This window comes from Lissotriton helveticus, chromosome 8 (genome assembly GCF_964261635.1).
Source record: "Lissotriton helveticus chromosome 8, aLisHel1.1, whole genome shotgun sequence".
NCBI lineage: Eukaryota > Metazoa > Chordata > Amphibia > Caudata > Salamandridae > Lissotriton > Lissotriton helveticus.
Window position 1 is genome coordinate 161174222 of NC_136069.1, and position 13014 is coordinate 161187235.

Here is a 13014-nt window from a genome sequence, read left to right on the forward strand (position 1 = left end):
TCACGTAGAGCGCAGGCAAGTGGCTCGGTGACTAGAGCATAGAGGATAGGGGAAAGGGGGCAACCCTGCCTCGTGCCTCTGCTAATACTGATGGGGTCCGTGATCAGCGATCCTATCCGTATGCGGGCCGTTGGGGAGGTATACAGCGTAGCTAACAATTGAAGGAACAGCGCACCCACTCCCATCCGGCTTAGGACTTGTCTCAGGAAAGGCCACTCAACAGAATCGAAGGCCTTTTCCATGCCCAGAAAGACCGCTACGGCCGAGACCTCCGGGCGTGTGTGCTAAAACGCTGCGAACACCGTTCTGAGATTGTATGTGAGATTTCGGCTGGGAACAAATCCCGCCTGTTCTGGGGCAACCATCGAAGTGACCATGGGGCTGAGGCGGTTTGCGATCAATTTAGCGAATATCTTCGCATCAACATTCAATAATGAAAAGGGGCGATACAAGGCGCAGTCCCCCGGTGTCTTCCCCGGCTTAAGAATGGCTACCAAAATCACCTCCTGCATAGTGGGCGGCATAGTGCCAGTGTCCGCCATGTCCTCAAAGAGGGTAAGTAACCTTGGAATCAGGAGATCTGAAAATGTCTTATAAAAGGCCACCGTTAGCCCGTCACTCCCTGGCGCGCTCCCGGCCCTCATAGCGGATAAAGCCCATACAATTTCCTCCCGCTCAATCAGGCGTACTAGGAATTCACGATGTAGGTTAGACAGCCAAGGCAGTTTAATATGGGAGAGATAGTCGAGTATTCGTTCCTCCGGGGCAGGCCCTCGGGAGGCGTATAAGGCTGCTTAATACTCACGGAATCATTCCGCAACCCTTTCATCCGAAAGTGGTTCGTCTAACGGAGAGGACCGCATAGCCGGAACCGACTCTCTGCCTCTGCTTTGTTTAGCTAACTGCGCAAGTACCGTTCCAGGATGTTCCCTTTCACCATAGGATCTAGCAGTGGCATACTTTCCTAAGTGTTTTACTTTGGCGTCGGCATCCTCATGGTATTCGCGCAATATCTGGGTAAGTTCCTGCGCAAGGGCTTCACTATTGTCCCGCAAGCGTCGGGCCTCTAGCTCCTTAAGTTTTTTGTCCAGAATCTTTAACCGGCCATGGATCGATCTAAGGACCCCCGAATGCTTAGAAATGGTGACCCCCCTGATGAATGCCTTAAAGGCCTCCCAAACAGTCTGGAACGAGTCAACAGTGCCCACGTTGGTGTCAAAAAACATCTCAATGGCCGTAGCTAACTCCTCCTTAAAGGAGTAGTCAAGCAGGGAGTATGGGGTAAAATGCCAAGTAAATGGCAGAATACGCTTCGCAGGTACAGAAACTGTCAGCAGTAAGGGCGAGTAGTCCGAGTATGTACGCGGTAGCAGTGTGCAAGCTTGGACTTTGTGAGTCAGATGGGCAGTAGCCAACAAGTAGTCAATCCTAGTGTGTATATTGTGTGGAGCTGAGTAGTGCGTAAAGCCCCCTAAAGTAGGATGTCGGTGTCTCCACACATCCCTCAAGTCCATTCGTGTCATTGCCGCCTCCAGCGCCCTGGCGGAAGCCGAGGGACGACGTTCCAGGCCGTCCGACCTATCTATGCTGGGTTGTCTCGTCATATTAAAATCTCCCCCCAGAGTATATCGCCTCTAGAGTGCACTGGGATCTTGTCCACCAAATCCAAATAGAAATCGGGGTGGTCAAAGTTAGGGCAGTAGGTGTTCACTATGCAAAACTCCATACCCTTCCCACAACATTTCGTAATCGTATACCTGCCGTCCCTGTCCATCTCCAGTGGAGTCATCTTCAGATACTTCCTAGGGTTGACCCACGTGAGAACCCCCCTGGCGTGCGACGTAAATCCCGCCACATGTATTTTGCCCATTAGGCCCCTATATCTCAGAATGGGGCTATCTGGGTGCAGGTGTGTCTCTTGTAAGAGCACGATATCAACACCGTGCCTCGTAAGATATTGTAGGACCTTCCTGACCTTTCTATGGTCATTAAGACCACGGACAAACCATTATCCAAGTTCATGATATTCAAACTTGTAAAGATGTAATTCCATTTTTGAAGGGAATCTGGGAGCTGCAAATGGTGCATAGTCATTATACAGTCTGTTGTATTTCTGTTTGTTGCATGCGTTTTACTCTAGTCTTTATTTATTGAATGTCTTAAGAGTATGCACATAAAACATTAATCAAGTGACTTTCTTGATAGTTATGTGAATTTGCGCAATTGAATTTCCTGCTGTATTCCTTGTTTTGAAGTCAGACTTTCACACAGGGTCCTTCAAATAAATGGTTAATTTCTGTGACTTGTTTGAAAAAAGCCTTAAATTAAATCTTTATCCTTTTAATATACCTTTCCAATTTCATCAAAACTTTCAAATTGAAGGTGCTCTGCATATGCCCTTGGAAGGCATGATGTGAAGCACTATATAGCCTGCTATCAATAAAAGGAACAATTAAAACCCGGTTTTCCTAGTAACTCCCTATCCTATTTTATGTGATATCCCTTAGAAAAGTGCTTTGGTTTGTTACAGTCCTTGACGTCTCTGAGCATCCATTTTATTGACTATTGTGCTCTTCACCCCCAGGTCAGGCGTCCATCAGTTTGCGAGCTGCCTCAGTAAACCTAATTGACTCCTATACGTGCAATCAGGGAAGCGTATACAATGGCGCAATCACACCTTCCATGATTTGTGCCGGGTACCTGGCTGGCCTAATTGATTCATGCCAGGTAATTAGTTTTATTTGTCACTCAAAACTAATTCCCTTTGTGTGTGATATGACTGTTATAATTACTGTTGAAGTGCATTGTGAATGTTCCTGTTTTAATCTGAGCAAGCTATAATATGTTTTTCTTATTCATTTTGGAAAAATCGTTTAGCTGCACATGAAGAAACAAACGGAGGAAAACGTGTTTTTATATGGTTTCGATTTATTTTAGTCGTTATTAGACAGCTTGTTTGAGACTCTTTTTCAAGGTCTTAAAAATTGTATGTATTTATTTCCCTTTTATAGCATGCACAAGGTCAGCCAGAGGCCTCAGAGTTTTACTCAAAAATATATACAGAAAAGATGATTACATAATTATACGACTACAAAATCATGTAAATGGCACTGTTGTATATTTATATATTTATGTATGTATTTATCATAGTGTTAGAAGGTGGTTCTGACACTAGGAGCCGCCCGGATTTTTCGCTTTTTGAGCACCTAATTGTTGAGCTTTTACTGTGGGGGAGCCTCATAATCTGGGACTCACCCACAGTGAACTCCTAATGAAGGAGACTGCATGGAGATTTTACTGGTGTCCCCCTGGCTTGACTAGGCTGCTGCGCAGCTGCTGGAGTATGGGGCACTGGGCTGGTTACATGCAGACACATGTGTACATGCGTGTGCACATGGGTAGGGGTTGCGCAGGGGAGATTGCTAGCGTGCTTAGTCCAGGAGCAGCTACAGCATGAATGGTGTGGCAGGACTTATGCAGAGGTGAGTGGTGATATGGAATAGGCTTTATACACTGGAAGGAAACATGCCAGGGAAAGTCAGTGTGTTTTACTGTGTTTTTCACTTCATTATTCCCTTATGGGGAGGGGAAACCCATTGCTAGAGTAACTTCCACAAGGCCTACAGATTCCAGACACGCACTAAAGTCCTGTGTAGGGGATGTGAAAATAAGTATTCTGCAGAGTCCCAAGTCATATTTGTACTGCTTTTGGGTCGGCCAGAAATGTCATATTTCTCTGAGTCCCTGGCTGGGGTCTGGCCTGGCAGGTTAGATTAATGACCTTTCTTCTCAGAGCAAAGCTCTTCCCCCCAAGGGGAAAAGATAGGTGGAGCTACAAGCCAATCCATCAACTGCTGTCGCTAGGTGCCAGGCACAAAGCTGAACCTCAGTGAAGGCAGTGAGGGGGGAAGGAGTTGGGTTTCAGAAGCCATGTGGCCAGAGACACTGGACAACGCCATTTTGAACAAACCCAGAGGCTGGACAAGAAGGAGGGAGCAGGGGCAGGGAAGTGATGTGTCGCTGTTTGATAGGACACACAGAGACTTCCTGCCAGCCCCCTACTTAACTTTTTAAAAGTACTTGCACAGGAAGAGAAGCTCTCTCTGGGGTGTGGTCTGCTGAGGCGAAAGGTGCTGGAGCCTGACAATGGGCAGTAGGAAGGAGGTACCCCCTGACTGCCTCCCAGGGCCCTAACAGCGCCAGAAGAAGATCCCAGGACCGGTGCGCAAAAGCAGGGGCGTCAGCTCAGGGAGAAGAGAGGCCCAGGAGGAGATCCAGGCGAAAGGCTGGCGCAGGGAGCCAGAGAAGACCACTCCCTGCAGAATGCACCCTCTTGGAGACCTGGAAAGCAAAGGAGAGTGCTCCCAGTGGCTGGGGCACGCCACAAGGAGCTAGAAGACGTGAAAATGGGGCAGATCGGACCCCCAGGGGCTGAGATATGGCCCCCCGGAAGGTAGGCTACCTTTGACCCCTAAGAAGACCGACGACGAAGCGCGTGGGCTCCGCCGCCGGTCTCAGAGATGCCCCCAGGGTGGGTCAGGTCCCGGGGGCTGCCCCCTCGGAGAAGGGAAGCCCTGCATGGGGGCCAGGAGCCCACCCTGGCTCCACTGAAAGATGGATGCACCCCCCGTGAAGATGTCCGGGGGCCTGAGACCCCATCCCTGGGCCTGATGTGCCCCGCCGAGGATGGGGAGCGCCATCGCGCTTCCTGTGCGTAGGAGGAGGAGGGGTCCGGGACCCCATCCCCAGGCCCGAAGCAAAGCCGGGGGGCGCCGTTGCGCCCCTGTGAAGAGGGCCCCGCAGAAGTAAAGCTGGGGGAGCGCCGTCTCCCCGGGACCCCATCCCCGGGCCCCGATGAAGAGAAGAGGTGGGGGGAGTGCCGGCGCACTCCCCCTGAAGAACTGGAGAGGTGGTACGGAAGCCACCGCGGTGAGATCGCGGCACTCCCCAATGCAGCGGGGGAGCCGCTGCTACCATATTCACTGCTAAAGAGGAATCACCCCATAATGTGGCCTGCAGGGTCAAAAGAGCGTGTTCGTTGCTTGTGGTGGCCCCAGGAGAGCGGGGTCACCACCACACATGTGCTAAGGTGCTGGGGAGCTGCTAGAGAAGCGCAGTCTCCCCCCTGCACAAAGAGGAAAGTCCCACCCTAAGTGTCTTAGGGACTGGAGAGTATAACCCCTTAAGGGCTCAGCATGCATTTTAAACCTTCGGGGCTGGAACCTTTGTTCTTCAGCTGAGGGTGAATGAAAAAAGCTTCATGGAGTGAAGGGCTGAGATGGTGGATGTCTGGAAGAAGGCATCCCCTGGAGGTGAAGAGGTGTAATTGCACCACAAATGCTTTTACTAGTGTTATTCTTTATAGAGGGACTGAAGTTCATATGTTTAATATGAAGTACATGATGAGGGTGGAGTCATAAGCAAAGTGGATTTAAGTGGCTAGACATTCCTGCTAGGGTGTCTGACTGTATTTACTTAAACCTGTGATTTTATCTGTGATGCCTTTAGGGGCTGTAATTGCAATGCATTCTAATGATATCCAAATGTTATGAGTACTGTCACTCTAAAGTGATGCTTAAACATGTATTCTTGCTGCTGCGCTTAGGTGAAGAACCCAGACTGTTGGCCCTTAAGATATAGAGGTTCATACCTTATGGTCAGTAGGAAATACTCAGTGAGGGTTGTGTGCCACCAAGGCATGGTTACCTATTTTAAATGCTAGTTGAAGTACTGGGGTGGGTCGCCACTGGGATGATGCCCGTGCGCAGGGCCCTTGCTCCAGGTTATGATCGACTAACAGCATTGGGGGCAAGATGATGTGCATACATGGGAGTGGTGGTACTAGACCCCACCCCCCCTTTGCGGGAGGGGTGGAGATGTTATGCAATGTCACAAAGTAATTCCAACAGCTTATGTATATTTGTAAACTGGTGCATAGTCTTGAATAGTGTGTGTGTTTAATAAATTTACTCTTTCTTTTATAAAGCAAAGTACAGAATGGACAATCAATTATTGAGTGTTATTTCTGCGCAATTGCAAATGGCGATTACTAGCCCACACCACCTCCCTTGAGAAAGCCTCAGACTGCTCTGCAATGCTACCCTCTGAGAGTCAGGCGCTACAATTGGGTGTTTGGTTCCCAGTGAAGGACAAATGTGGTCATGTCATTTGTGCAGGCCTCACAGATGCTGCCTTGTTTTCCAATGCACCTAATGCATCTTAGTATAATGCAACATAACGTGTATTAGTAAACTGTACTTTCACACAAGAAGGATATCGTGGCGCTGAATAAGAGGTTTCTATTGTTACTCAAATAGCTGAGCAACAAGTTTCTCCAGGGTTTGATCTTTCATAAATTCGCATAATCGAATCCGCACCCAAACTTTAACCAAAGATGTGAATGTACTCTTACTCCTAGTGGCCACAATAACTCAGAATTTTCATCCACACATCTAGGGCCACATGTATCATGCATTTTACTGGTCGCTAACCGTTTGCAACCGATAAAATGCATTTTGGAAATCATGAATTTCAATTTGTGATTCGATATCATGTTACCAAATCTCAATTTTGAATTACGAATACATACCGATTTGGTATTAGGAAGGGGCATGTTTAGGGTGTCCCTTCCTAATACTGAATCCCAGGAGTATGTCAGAATGTTTTGACACCGAAATGCAGTCTCAAAGTATTCACATTTTACCACCTACTTCAAGCAGGTGGTGACCCAGTCGCAAATGGGAAGTGATCCCCTAGGGACCCCATTCCCCTTTGGGAATGCTAGCGAAAATGTTTTTTCAGAGCAGGCAGTGGTCCCACAGGTTTTGCCCTTACACCGCTCAGTTTAAGTTTCAAAAGACAGATTGAGTTCATAAAAGTTAGTACTCAAAAAATTGTTTTTAACATTGGGTCTTTTATTTTTATTGAATTCTAATGGCAGTCTGAAAATTATGTAGAGGTTTTGACTGTTGTTATTAACAACTTGGGATTGTCACAGTTTTTAAAAAGTGTTTGGATGCTCTGAGTTTAGAAAGGTGTGAGAAGCTGGCCTGTTATGATGTCCACTTAAGTGGACACCTTGAACCAGTCCAGACAACCCTTATTGTGATTTAAGAGGTCTTAGACAACCTTAGAAAGCTCTCTAAGTGGTAGGTGTGGAGAGCAGCCTTCAGAAAGAGTGTAAAGCAGCTTGTTTTACCAGAATGCAATCTTATAGTATAGATTAGGTGAAAAGAACCACACCAAGTATTTATAAAAAATATGTATTTATTATATATTACTCTCAATTACGTTAAAATATATCTAACACGGAGATAAACACAATGCACACAATACTTTAGCAAAGAAACACAGTAAATAGCACAGAATAAATAGTGGACCCAAGGGAAGGGACCAAACCATATATTAAGAAAGTGGTATAAGAACCACGACTCAAATCAGGACAATGTCGAGAGGACGTAGAAGTGCTGGGGACCCACAGAACTACCCAAGATAAGTAGATAGGGACGCCTCGGAGAGCGTGTTCAGTGTGGTAACATGACCGTGTGTTCCGTACAACTCTACGTGTAAGTCGTGGTTGGATTTTTAAAGATTAAGGCCCCTACCCAGTGGATCCTGAAGAAACCCAGCGGAAGACAGAAGGTTGGAGAACCACTCCACCCGTGGATACCCTAGTACCCACGTTACCTACACCAGGGAAGCCGGGTGCATACGTACGAAGTGGTGTCGGAAACCACTGTAGAACCCAATGGAGGACTTCCGGAAAGTGCCGCTGGTGCAGAAGGAGAAAGGGTTGGGTGGAATGCGAAGGTGGATTCTGGGTGAGAGGTGCGTGCAAGCAGAAGGGACAGAGTCTATGTCACTCAGGAGTGACTAGGAGACTTGGAAGACAAATGCCCTCCGATGTCAGGTGTTGCAGGATGGGTGACGAGGACCTTGACTCTGCAGTTGTGCAGACCAGGCAATGCTGAAGAGGACCAGGAGCCATGCACGAGCTGCCCTGCGAAGGATGTCGGGTGCTGAAGGATCGGTGTCTGGCGGGAGCACCAACAAGCCTTGGCAAATGCAACCAACGCAGGAGCTGAAGAAGGAGCAACATTGGGACCAGCAAGGTCCAGGAAACTCACCAAAAGAATGGGAGTCAGGGGAGGCCCCGAGCAAACATAGGAGCCCAAAAGAAACAAAGGTCACCCTCAAATGTACCCACGGGCCGTATGCACTGGAGTCACGGGAGGACCTTGAGCAGCTCACCAAAAGATGCAGGCCATGATGCACACGATGTGGTGTGGCTGAAGATTCTGGTAACTGGAGGTGCTCGAGGTTGGGGCTACATGGAGCCCGAAGATCTTCTTGGAAGGAAGCCAACAAGCCTTTGCAACTGCAAGTTGACAAGGTGCAAAGGGGTTTGGTTATTGCAACCCCCACAACGGATACTGGCTTCAAACTTGGTGAGAGGGCAGGGCAGGCCTCAGGAGCTGTGAAAACTACCACCTGTGTTGTAGAGCCCACGGAGTCTGGGGGAGCTCAGGATCAGCAGACCGGTCGACCTTGTTGCGGTGCCTGCGACTTCTTCACTCTAAGGGAGATTTCTTCAAGTGTCTTTGATGCTTCACAAGCCTTGGAAGGTTCCTGTATATTGCACAGGCACAGAATTTGCAGCAGACTGGAAGGGAGATGAAGTCAGGTCCAAACAAAGTCCCTTGCAGTTTTTCTGACCACTCTTTCTTAAAATGCAGGAGGGTTGTGTTGAAAAGGAAAGTACATTTTGGCAAGATTGTCATTTTTATCATATTGGCTCTACCAACGATTGCTAGCGGTAGGTGTGACCAACTCATTAACAATGTATTTGCCTCCGCAAACATCTTTAAAAAATTGGATTCTGCAATCCAATCTAGATCTTGTGTGCCTTTAATTCCTAGGTACTTCATGCCCATTTTTATTTGCAGATTCTCCACTATATGTTCCACTCCATTATTTCAGTTGTTGAAGAATTTGCTACATACATCGAAACAACACCAACTTCTGCTATCAACTGTTCAATGGCTGTGAGGGCTGCTTGTAAATCTGTAGTATAGATCATCAAGTCATCAGCATATAAATAGACGTTTTTTCCCCAAATGTCATATCTAAAAGGAGCTATTGCACTTTCCTTTTTAGCTTACGTGCCAATGGTTCAGTATATAATTTAAATATTAGTGGGGACAGTGGGCAAGCCGGCGTCATTCTCCTTGTTATTTTGAACTCTGATGTTAACCTGCTATTTACAAGACTTATGGCTAAGGGGATCTTATAAATCAATTGAAGAGTGTATCCCCTAAGTTATAGTGTTTTAAAACTGTATTCAGATAGGACCAATTAACCCTGTTGAAAGCTTCAGTAGCATTTAACGTCAGGACAGCAAGTGAAACCTTAAAGGCGGTGGCAAGATATATTGAACAAATTAAACCATGAGTCAACCATGAGTCAACTCATGTAAATATCTTCCCCTCATGATACCTTTTTGATCCTCATGTATTTGATCTCTTGCCACCTTACTCAGGCTCTTAGTTAAAATTTTAGCAAAGATTTTCTAGTCAATATTCAACAATGATAAAGGTCTATATAACTAGCAGGAGTTGGGATTTTTATCTGGTGTAAAGATTAGGGTGACTATAGCTTCTTCCACCAAGCATGTGGCCAAGGGGACCCTTTCCCTGAAATGTCCCCAAACAGCCTGGCCATGAACGGTATAATTGATCCTTCTAACACCTAATACAGTTCATTTGGAAGGCAATACAGGCTACTACTTTCCCTCTCTTGCTAGAGTTGACTGCCTGCCAAACTTCACTTTGCACAATACCTTGATCCAAACATGCCTTTTGAACATTTTCAAGTTTATCTAGTAAATCATCTTCGAGCCATATTTTGACCTTATTCTCAGTGGTTACCAAATTCTCTGTATACAAGTCTCCAAAGAATTTAAGAAAAGCTTTTTCAATATCCAAGCTATAGGTAAACTTGGTCTGTTTAAATTTTCCAGGCCAGCAGCTTCCAAGCATTCGCCCAATATTCAAAGTGGGCCATCATACTCGCCTTGCACCTTGCCCTTACTCTAGCCTCCATTAACAAAATAAGCCACTTCCTCTCCTCTTATAATAGTCTTTCAAATTGTACTTTCTTATTGGGGAACAGCTGCCTCTCCAGGCATTTCATATCAGACTCTAGTCTCTAAATCTCCCCTTTTATAGAAGCATCCACCTGTCTTTTTAATAATATAGCCACTCACTTGGTGTAACGATTTTCATCTGTATGGGTACTAAACAGGTCCAAACATTATTTCCTAGTTAGGTGTGTTTTCTATGGAATAACCATCTAAGCTGTTGCGTCCCTTAAGTACTATATTATTCTTGCTCATCACCTTTTTGTTGGAAGCTCTTTTACATTCCAAGGGAGAATATGCACTGGCACTACCTTGTCCCTAACTCTAGAACCCATAAGCATCCTATTATGCTATTAGACAGAAAAGTAGCCTGGTAAACTATCGGTGTTGGCCGAGGATCCCAAGGACTTTTTTTCAATTTTTTTTCCCCTTATGCGTCCCACCTTTTCCTCTCCACACCATTCTCTCCCCTCCTTCTGGAGAGCCCTCCCTTTGAGTGCTCATTGGGATGCAACTCATTTAATAAAACAAAACATCTGCATACAGATGAAATCTTAATCTGCCTAAATCGCTCATATAGACACACAGGCCAAGATTCCTCATACTTTCACGCAACAAGCCACCTTGCTGCGCTGCGTGAAAGGGCACGAATGCACCATATACCATTTTAGGGTTCATTCCTGTCCTTAAGTTACGCTGGCGCTTGTGCTGCCTTGTGCCAATGCAGGCACCCTTGCATCATGGTGCAAACCTTCCTTCACAAAAACAATCCTTAGAGGCATTTTCCTCTTTCTATGTGTGCTGTGGAATGCAGCACACATAGAAAGAGCAAACAACAAGGATAAATAAAGATATTTATCCTGGTACGCCTTCCCTGGGGAGGCGTAGCATTTTGACACATTCCCAGGTCTGCTATTCATGGTAAATCTGGGAATTTGCCAAAATTCATTGGTGGATGCGTGGGAACATCAGGTCTCCATCCATGGAACACCTCCCTGGGGAGTAATGGAAGGTAAACATCCTTTACGACGCAACTTTTACCACGCAGTGCCTTTACAACGCAGGTTTTTCAATGCAGGTCATTACAACGAATTGCGCTGTGGGGTGCTCTAGGATAGGTAATAGTTTAATTTACTATCCAACACCTTCCCTACTATCCGCGGGGACTGGAGTTGGAATAGTAAATTAAACTATTCACTATCCAGCACCCCCCAACGCAAGTCGTTGTAACGACTTGCGTTGAAAAACCTGCGTTGTAAAGGCATGCGTAGTAAAACATGCGTTGTAACAACGTACATCCGTAATGGAAGGTAGCGATCTGTGCTGCCTTGCTTTACTCCAGATTTATCAAGCCATGCTGGGCCACTCAATTATTTATCTGCCTCCTTGTGGTTCAGTAAGTTGTGCATTGTATTATTGTACCCTTAGGATGCATTGGAGCATTGTGTACTGATAATAAGTACTCATCAATAGATTTAGTGAATAGTACATTCAAAATCCATGTATCCATGTGGTTTGGTGTTTCCTACATGAATGTAGAGATGTATCTTGTTTATTCCATCTAACATGGTCACTATATTCCTGTTCTGTGTTTTTTGGTGCACAGGGTGACAGTGGAGGTCCTTTGGTCACATATATGAGCTCACTGTGGTGGTTGGTTGGTGACACAAGCTGGGGAACAGGCTGTGCTGCTCGCAATAAGCCTGGTGTGTATGGGAACATAACCCTATTTGTGGACTGGATTTACTTACAGATGCAGGTAAAGTTTCACTTCACTTTTAAGTGTTTATTGAATGGTAATGTTCATGCTGCCTTACCTGTGGTATGTGAAGTACAAAGTAGGGTAAGGATAGCGTATTACTGTATCCAACGTTACTCATTCAAATTTCCAAGCACAGCGCCAATGTGTGCATAGTATACCAGCCCAAGTGTAACAATTAGAATGCTCATGGTTGTAAAGCATGCTCAGCCTTCCGGAAGCAGGCAAATAAATGCTCATCGGCTAATGTCCCAATGAGCTTTTATACATAAGCGATTGTGAAGTTGAATTTTTTCGTTACATTTGTAGTAGCATAAATTGCAATATCATTGAAGTAAAAACTAAAGTTTGTTCTTTTTTTGAAACTCGTCAAGCAGGGAATGGATTTTTAACCAGCTATTCAATTCTTTGAGTCCACTTTTTCTGTCCTGAACAATGCTCTTGAAGCTTTTGCTCTAAGAAAGATCCTTCTAGCAGGGGTTGTGCGACAAAGGAGGAGGTCACCATGTTTTTAATGGACTGGAAGCTTTGCACTCTTTGTGGACACTGGCAGAGCTCAACCTCTGGGGTGAACCAGGGTCAATGACTTGAGTAGGTGCTGTGGGGGTGCCTCCAGGTAAGGCCATCCAGGTGACAGCCCTGGAGCAGTTTCTCGGCCCTCCATCTCCTCCACGCCCTAAATATTGTAAGTGTTTTGACCTTCTGCCACATGATAAATGCAGTACCGAGTGTGGATCAAAATTTATAAAAATTGGGTTTTTCATAATTTTGCCTGCTTAGTAAAAACAACATATTTTTGTAATTTTACACTGTGGGTGAATTCCTTTCCACACTTTTTAGTATGTTCAATTATTCTACAATAAGTACCAGACCTGTGGGCTCACACAACACATTTAGGGTCGTGTAGGATCTTCCTGTTGAACAGACACCCACTCTGAACCACCTTTTTAAATTGTTTGCGCCTTGACACCACCCCTTCTGCAGAGGTCAAGTACTTATAACCCAGTGAGCGGGACTGCTGTAAACTCCTTTCAATAATTAGGTTGGTCCCATCTGAGTTAAGAGTGGCTTACCCAGATTTGCTCAGAACCGCCTGCTCATGAGATATTCTGGTTTT

The 13014-nt window shown here is 45.9% G+C and overlaps 1 protein-coding gene across 2 annotated transcripts in view; it reads left to right on the forward strand.

The window, feature by feature from the left end:
* The window catches only part of TMPRSS2 (transmembrane serine protease 2), a 341947-nt gene that overhangs the window by 322445 nt on the left and 6488 nt on the right, over positions 1-13014 (forward strand). For both annotated transcript variants that reach the window (XM_078656813.1, XM_078656814.1), the window contains 2 exons: positions 2585-2727; positions 11745-11897. In XM_078656813.1, coding sequence (XP_078512939.1) covers positions 2585-2727; positions 11745-11897 — 296 coding nt within the window. The remainder of the gene's footprint in view (positions 1-2584; positions 2728-11744; positions 11898-13014) is intronic.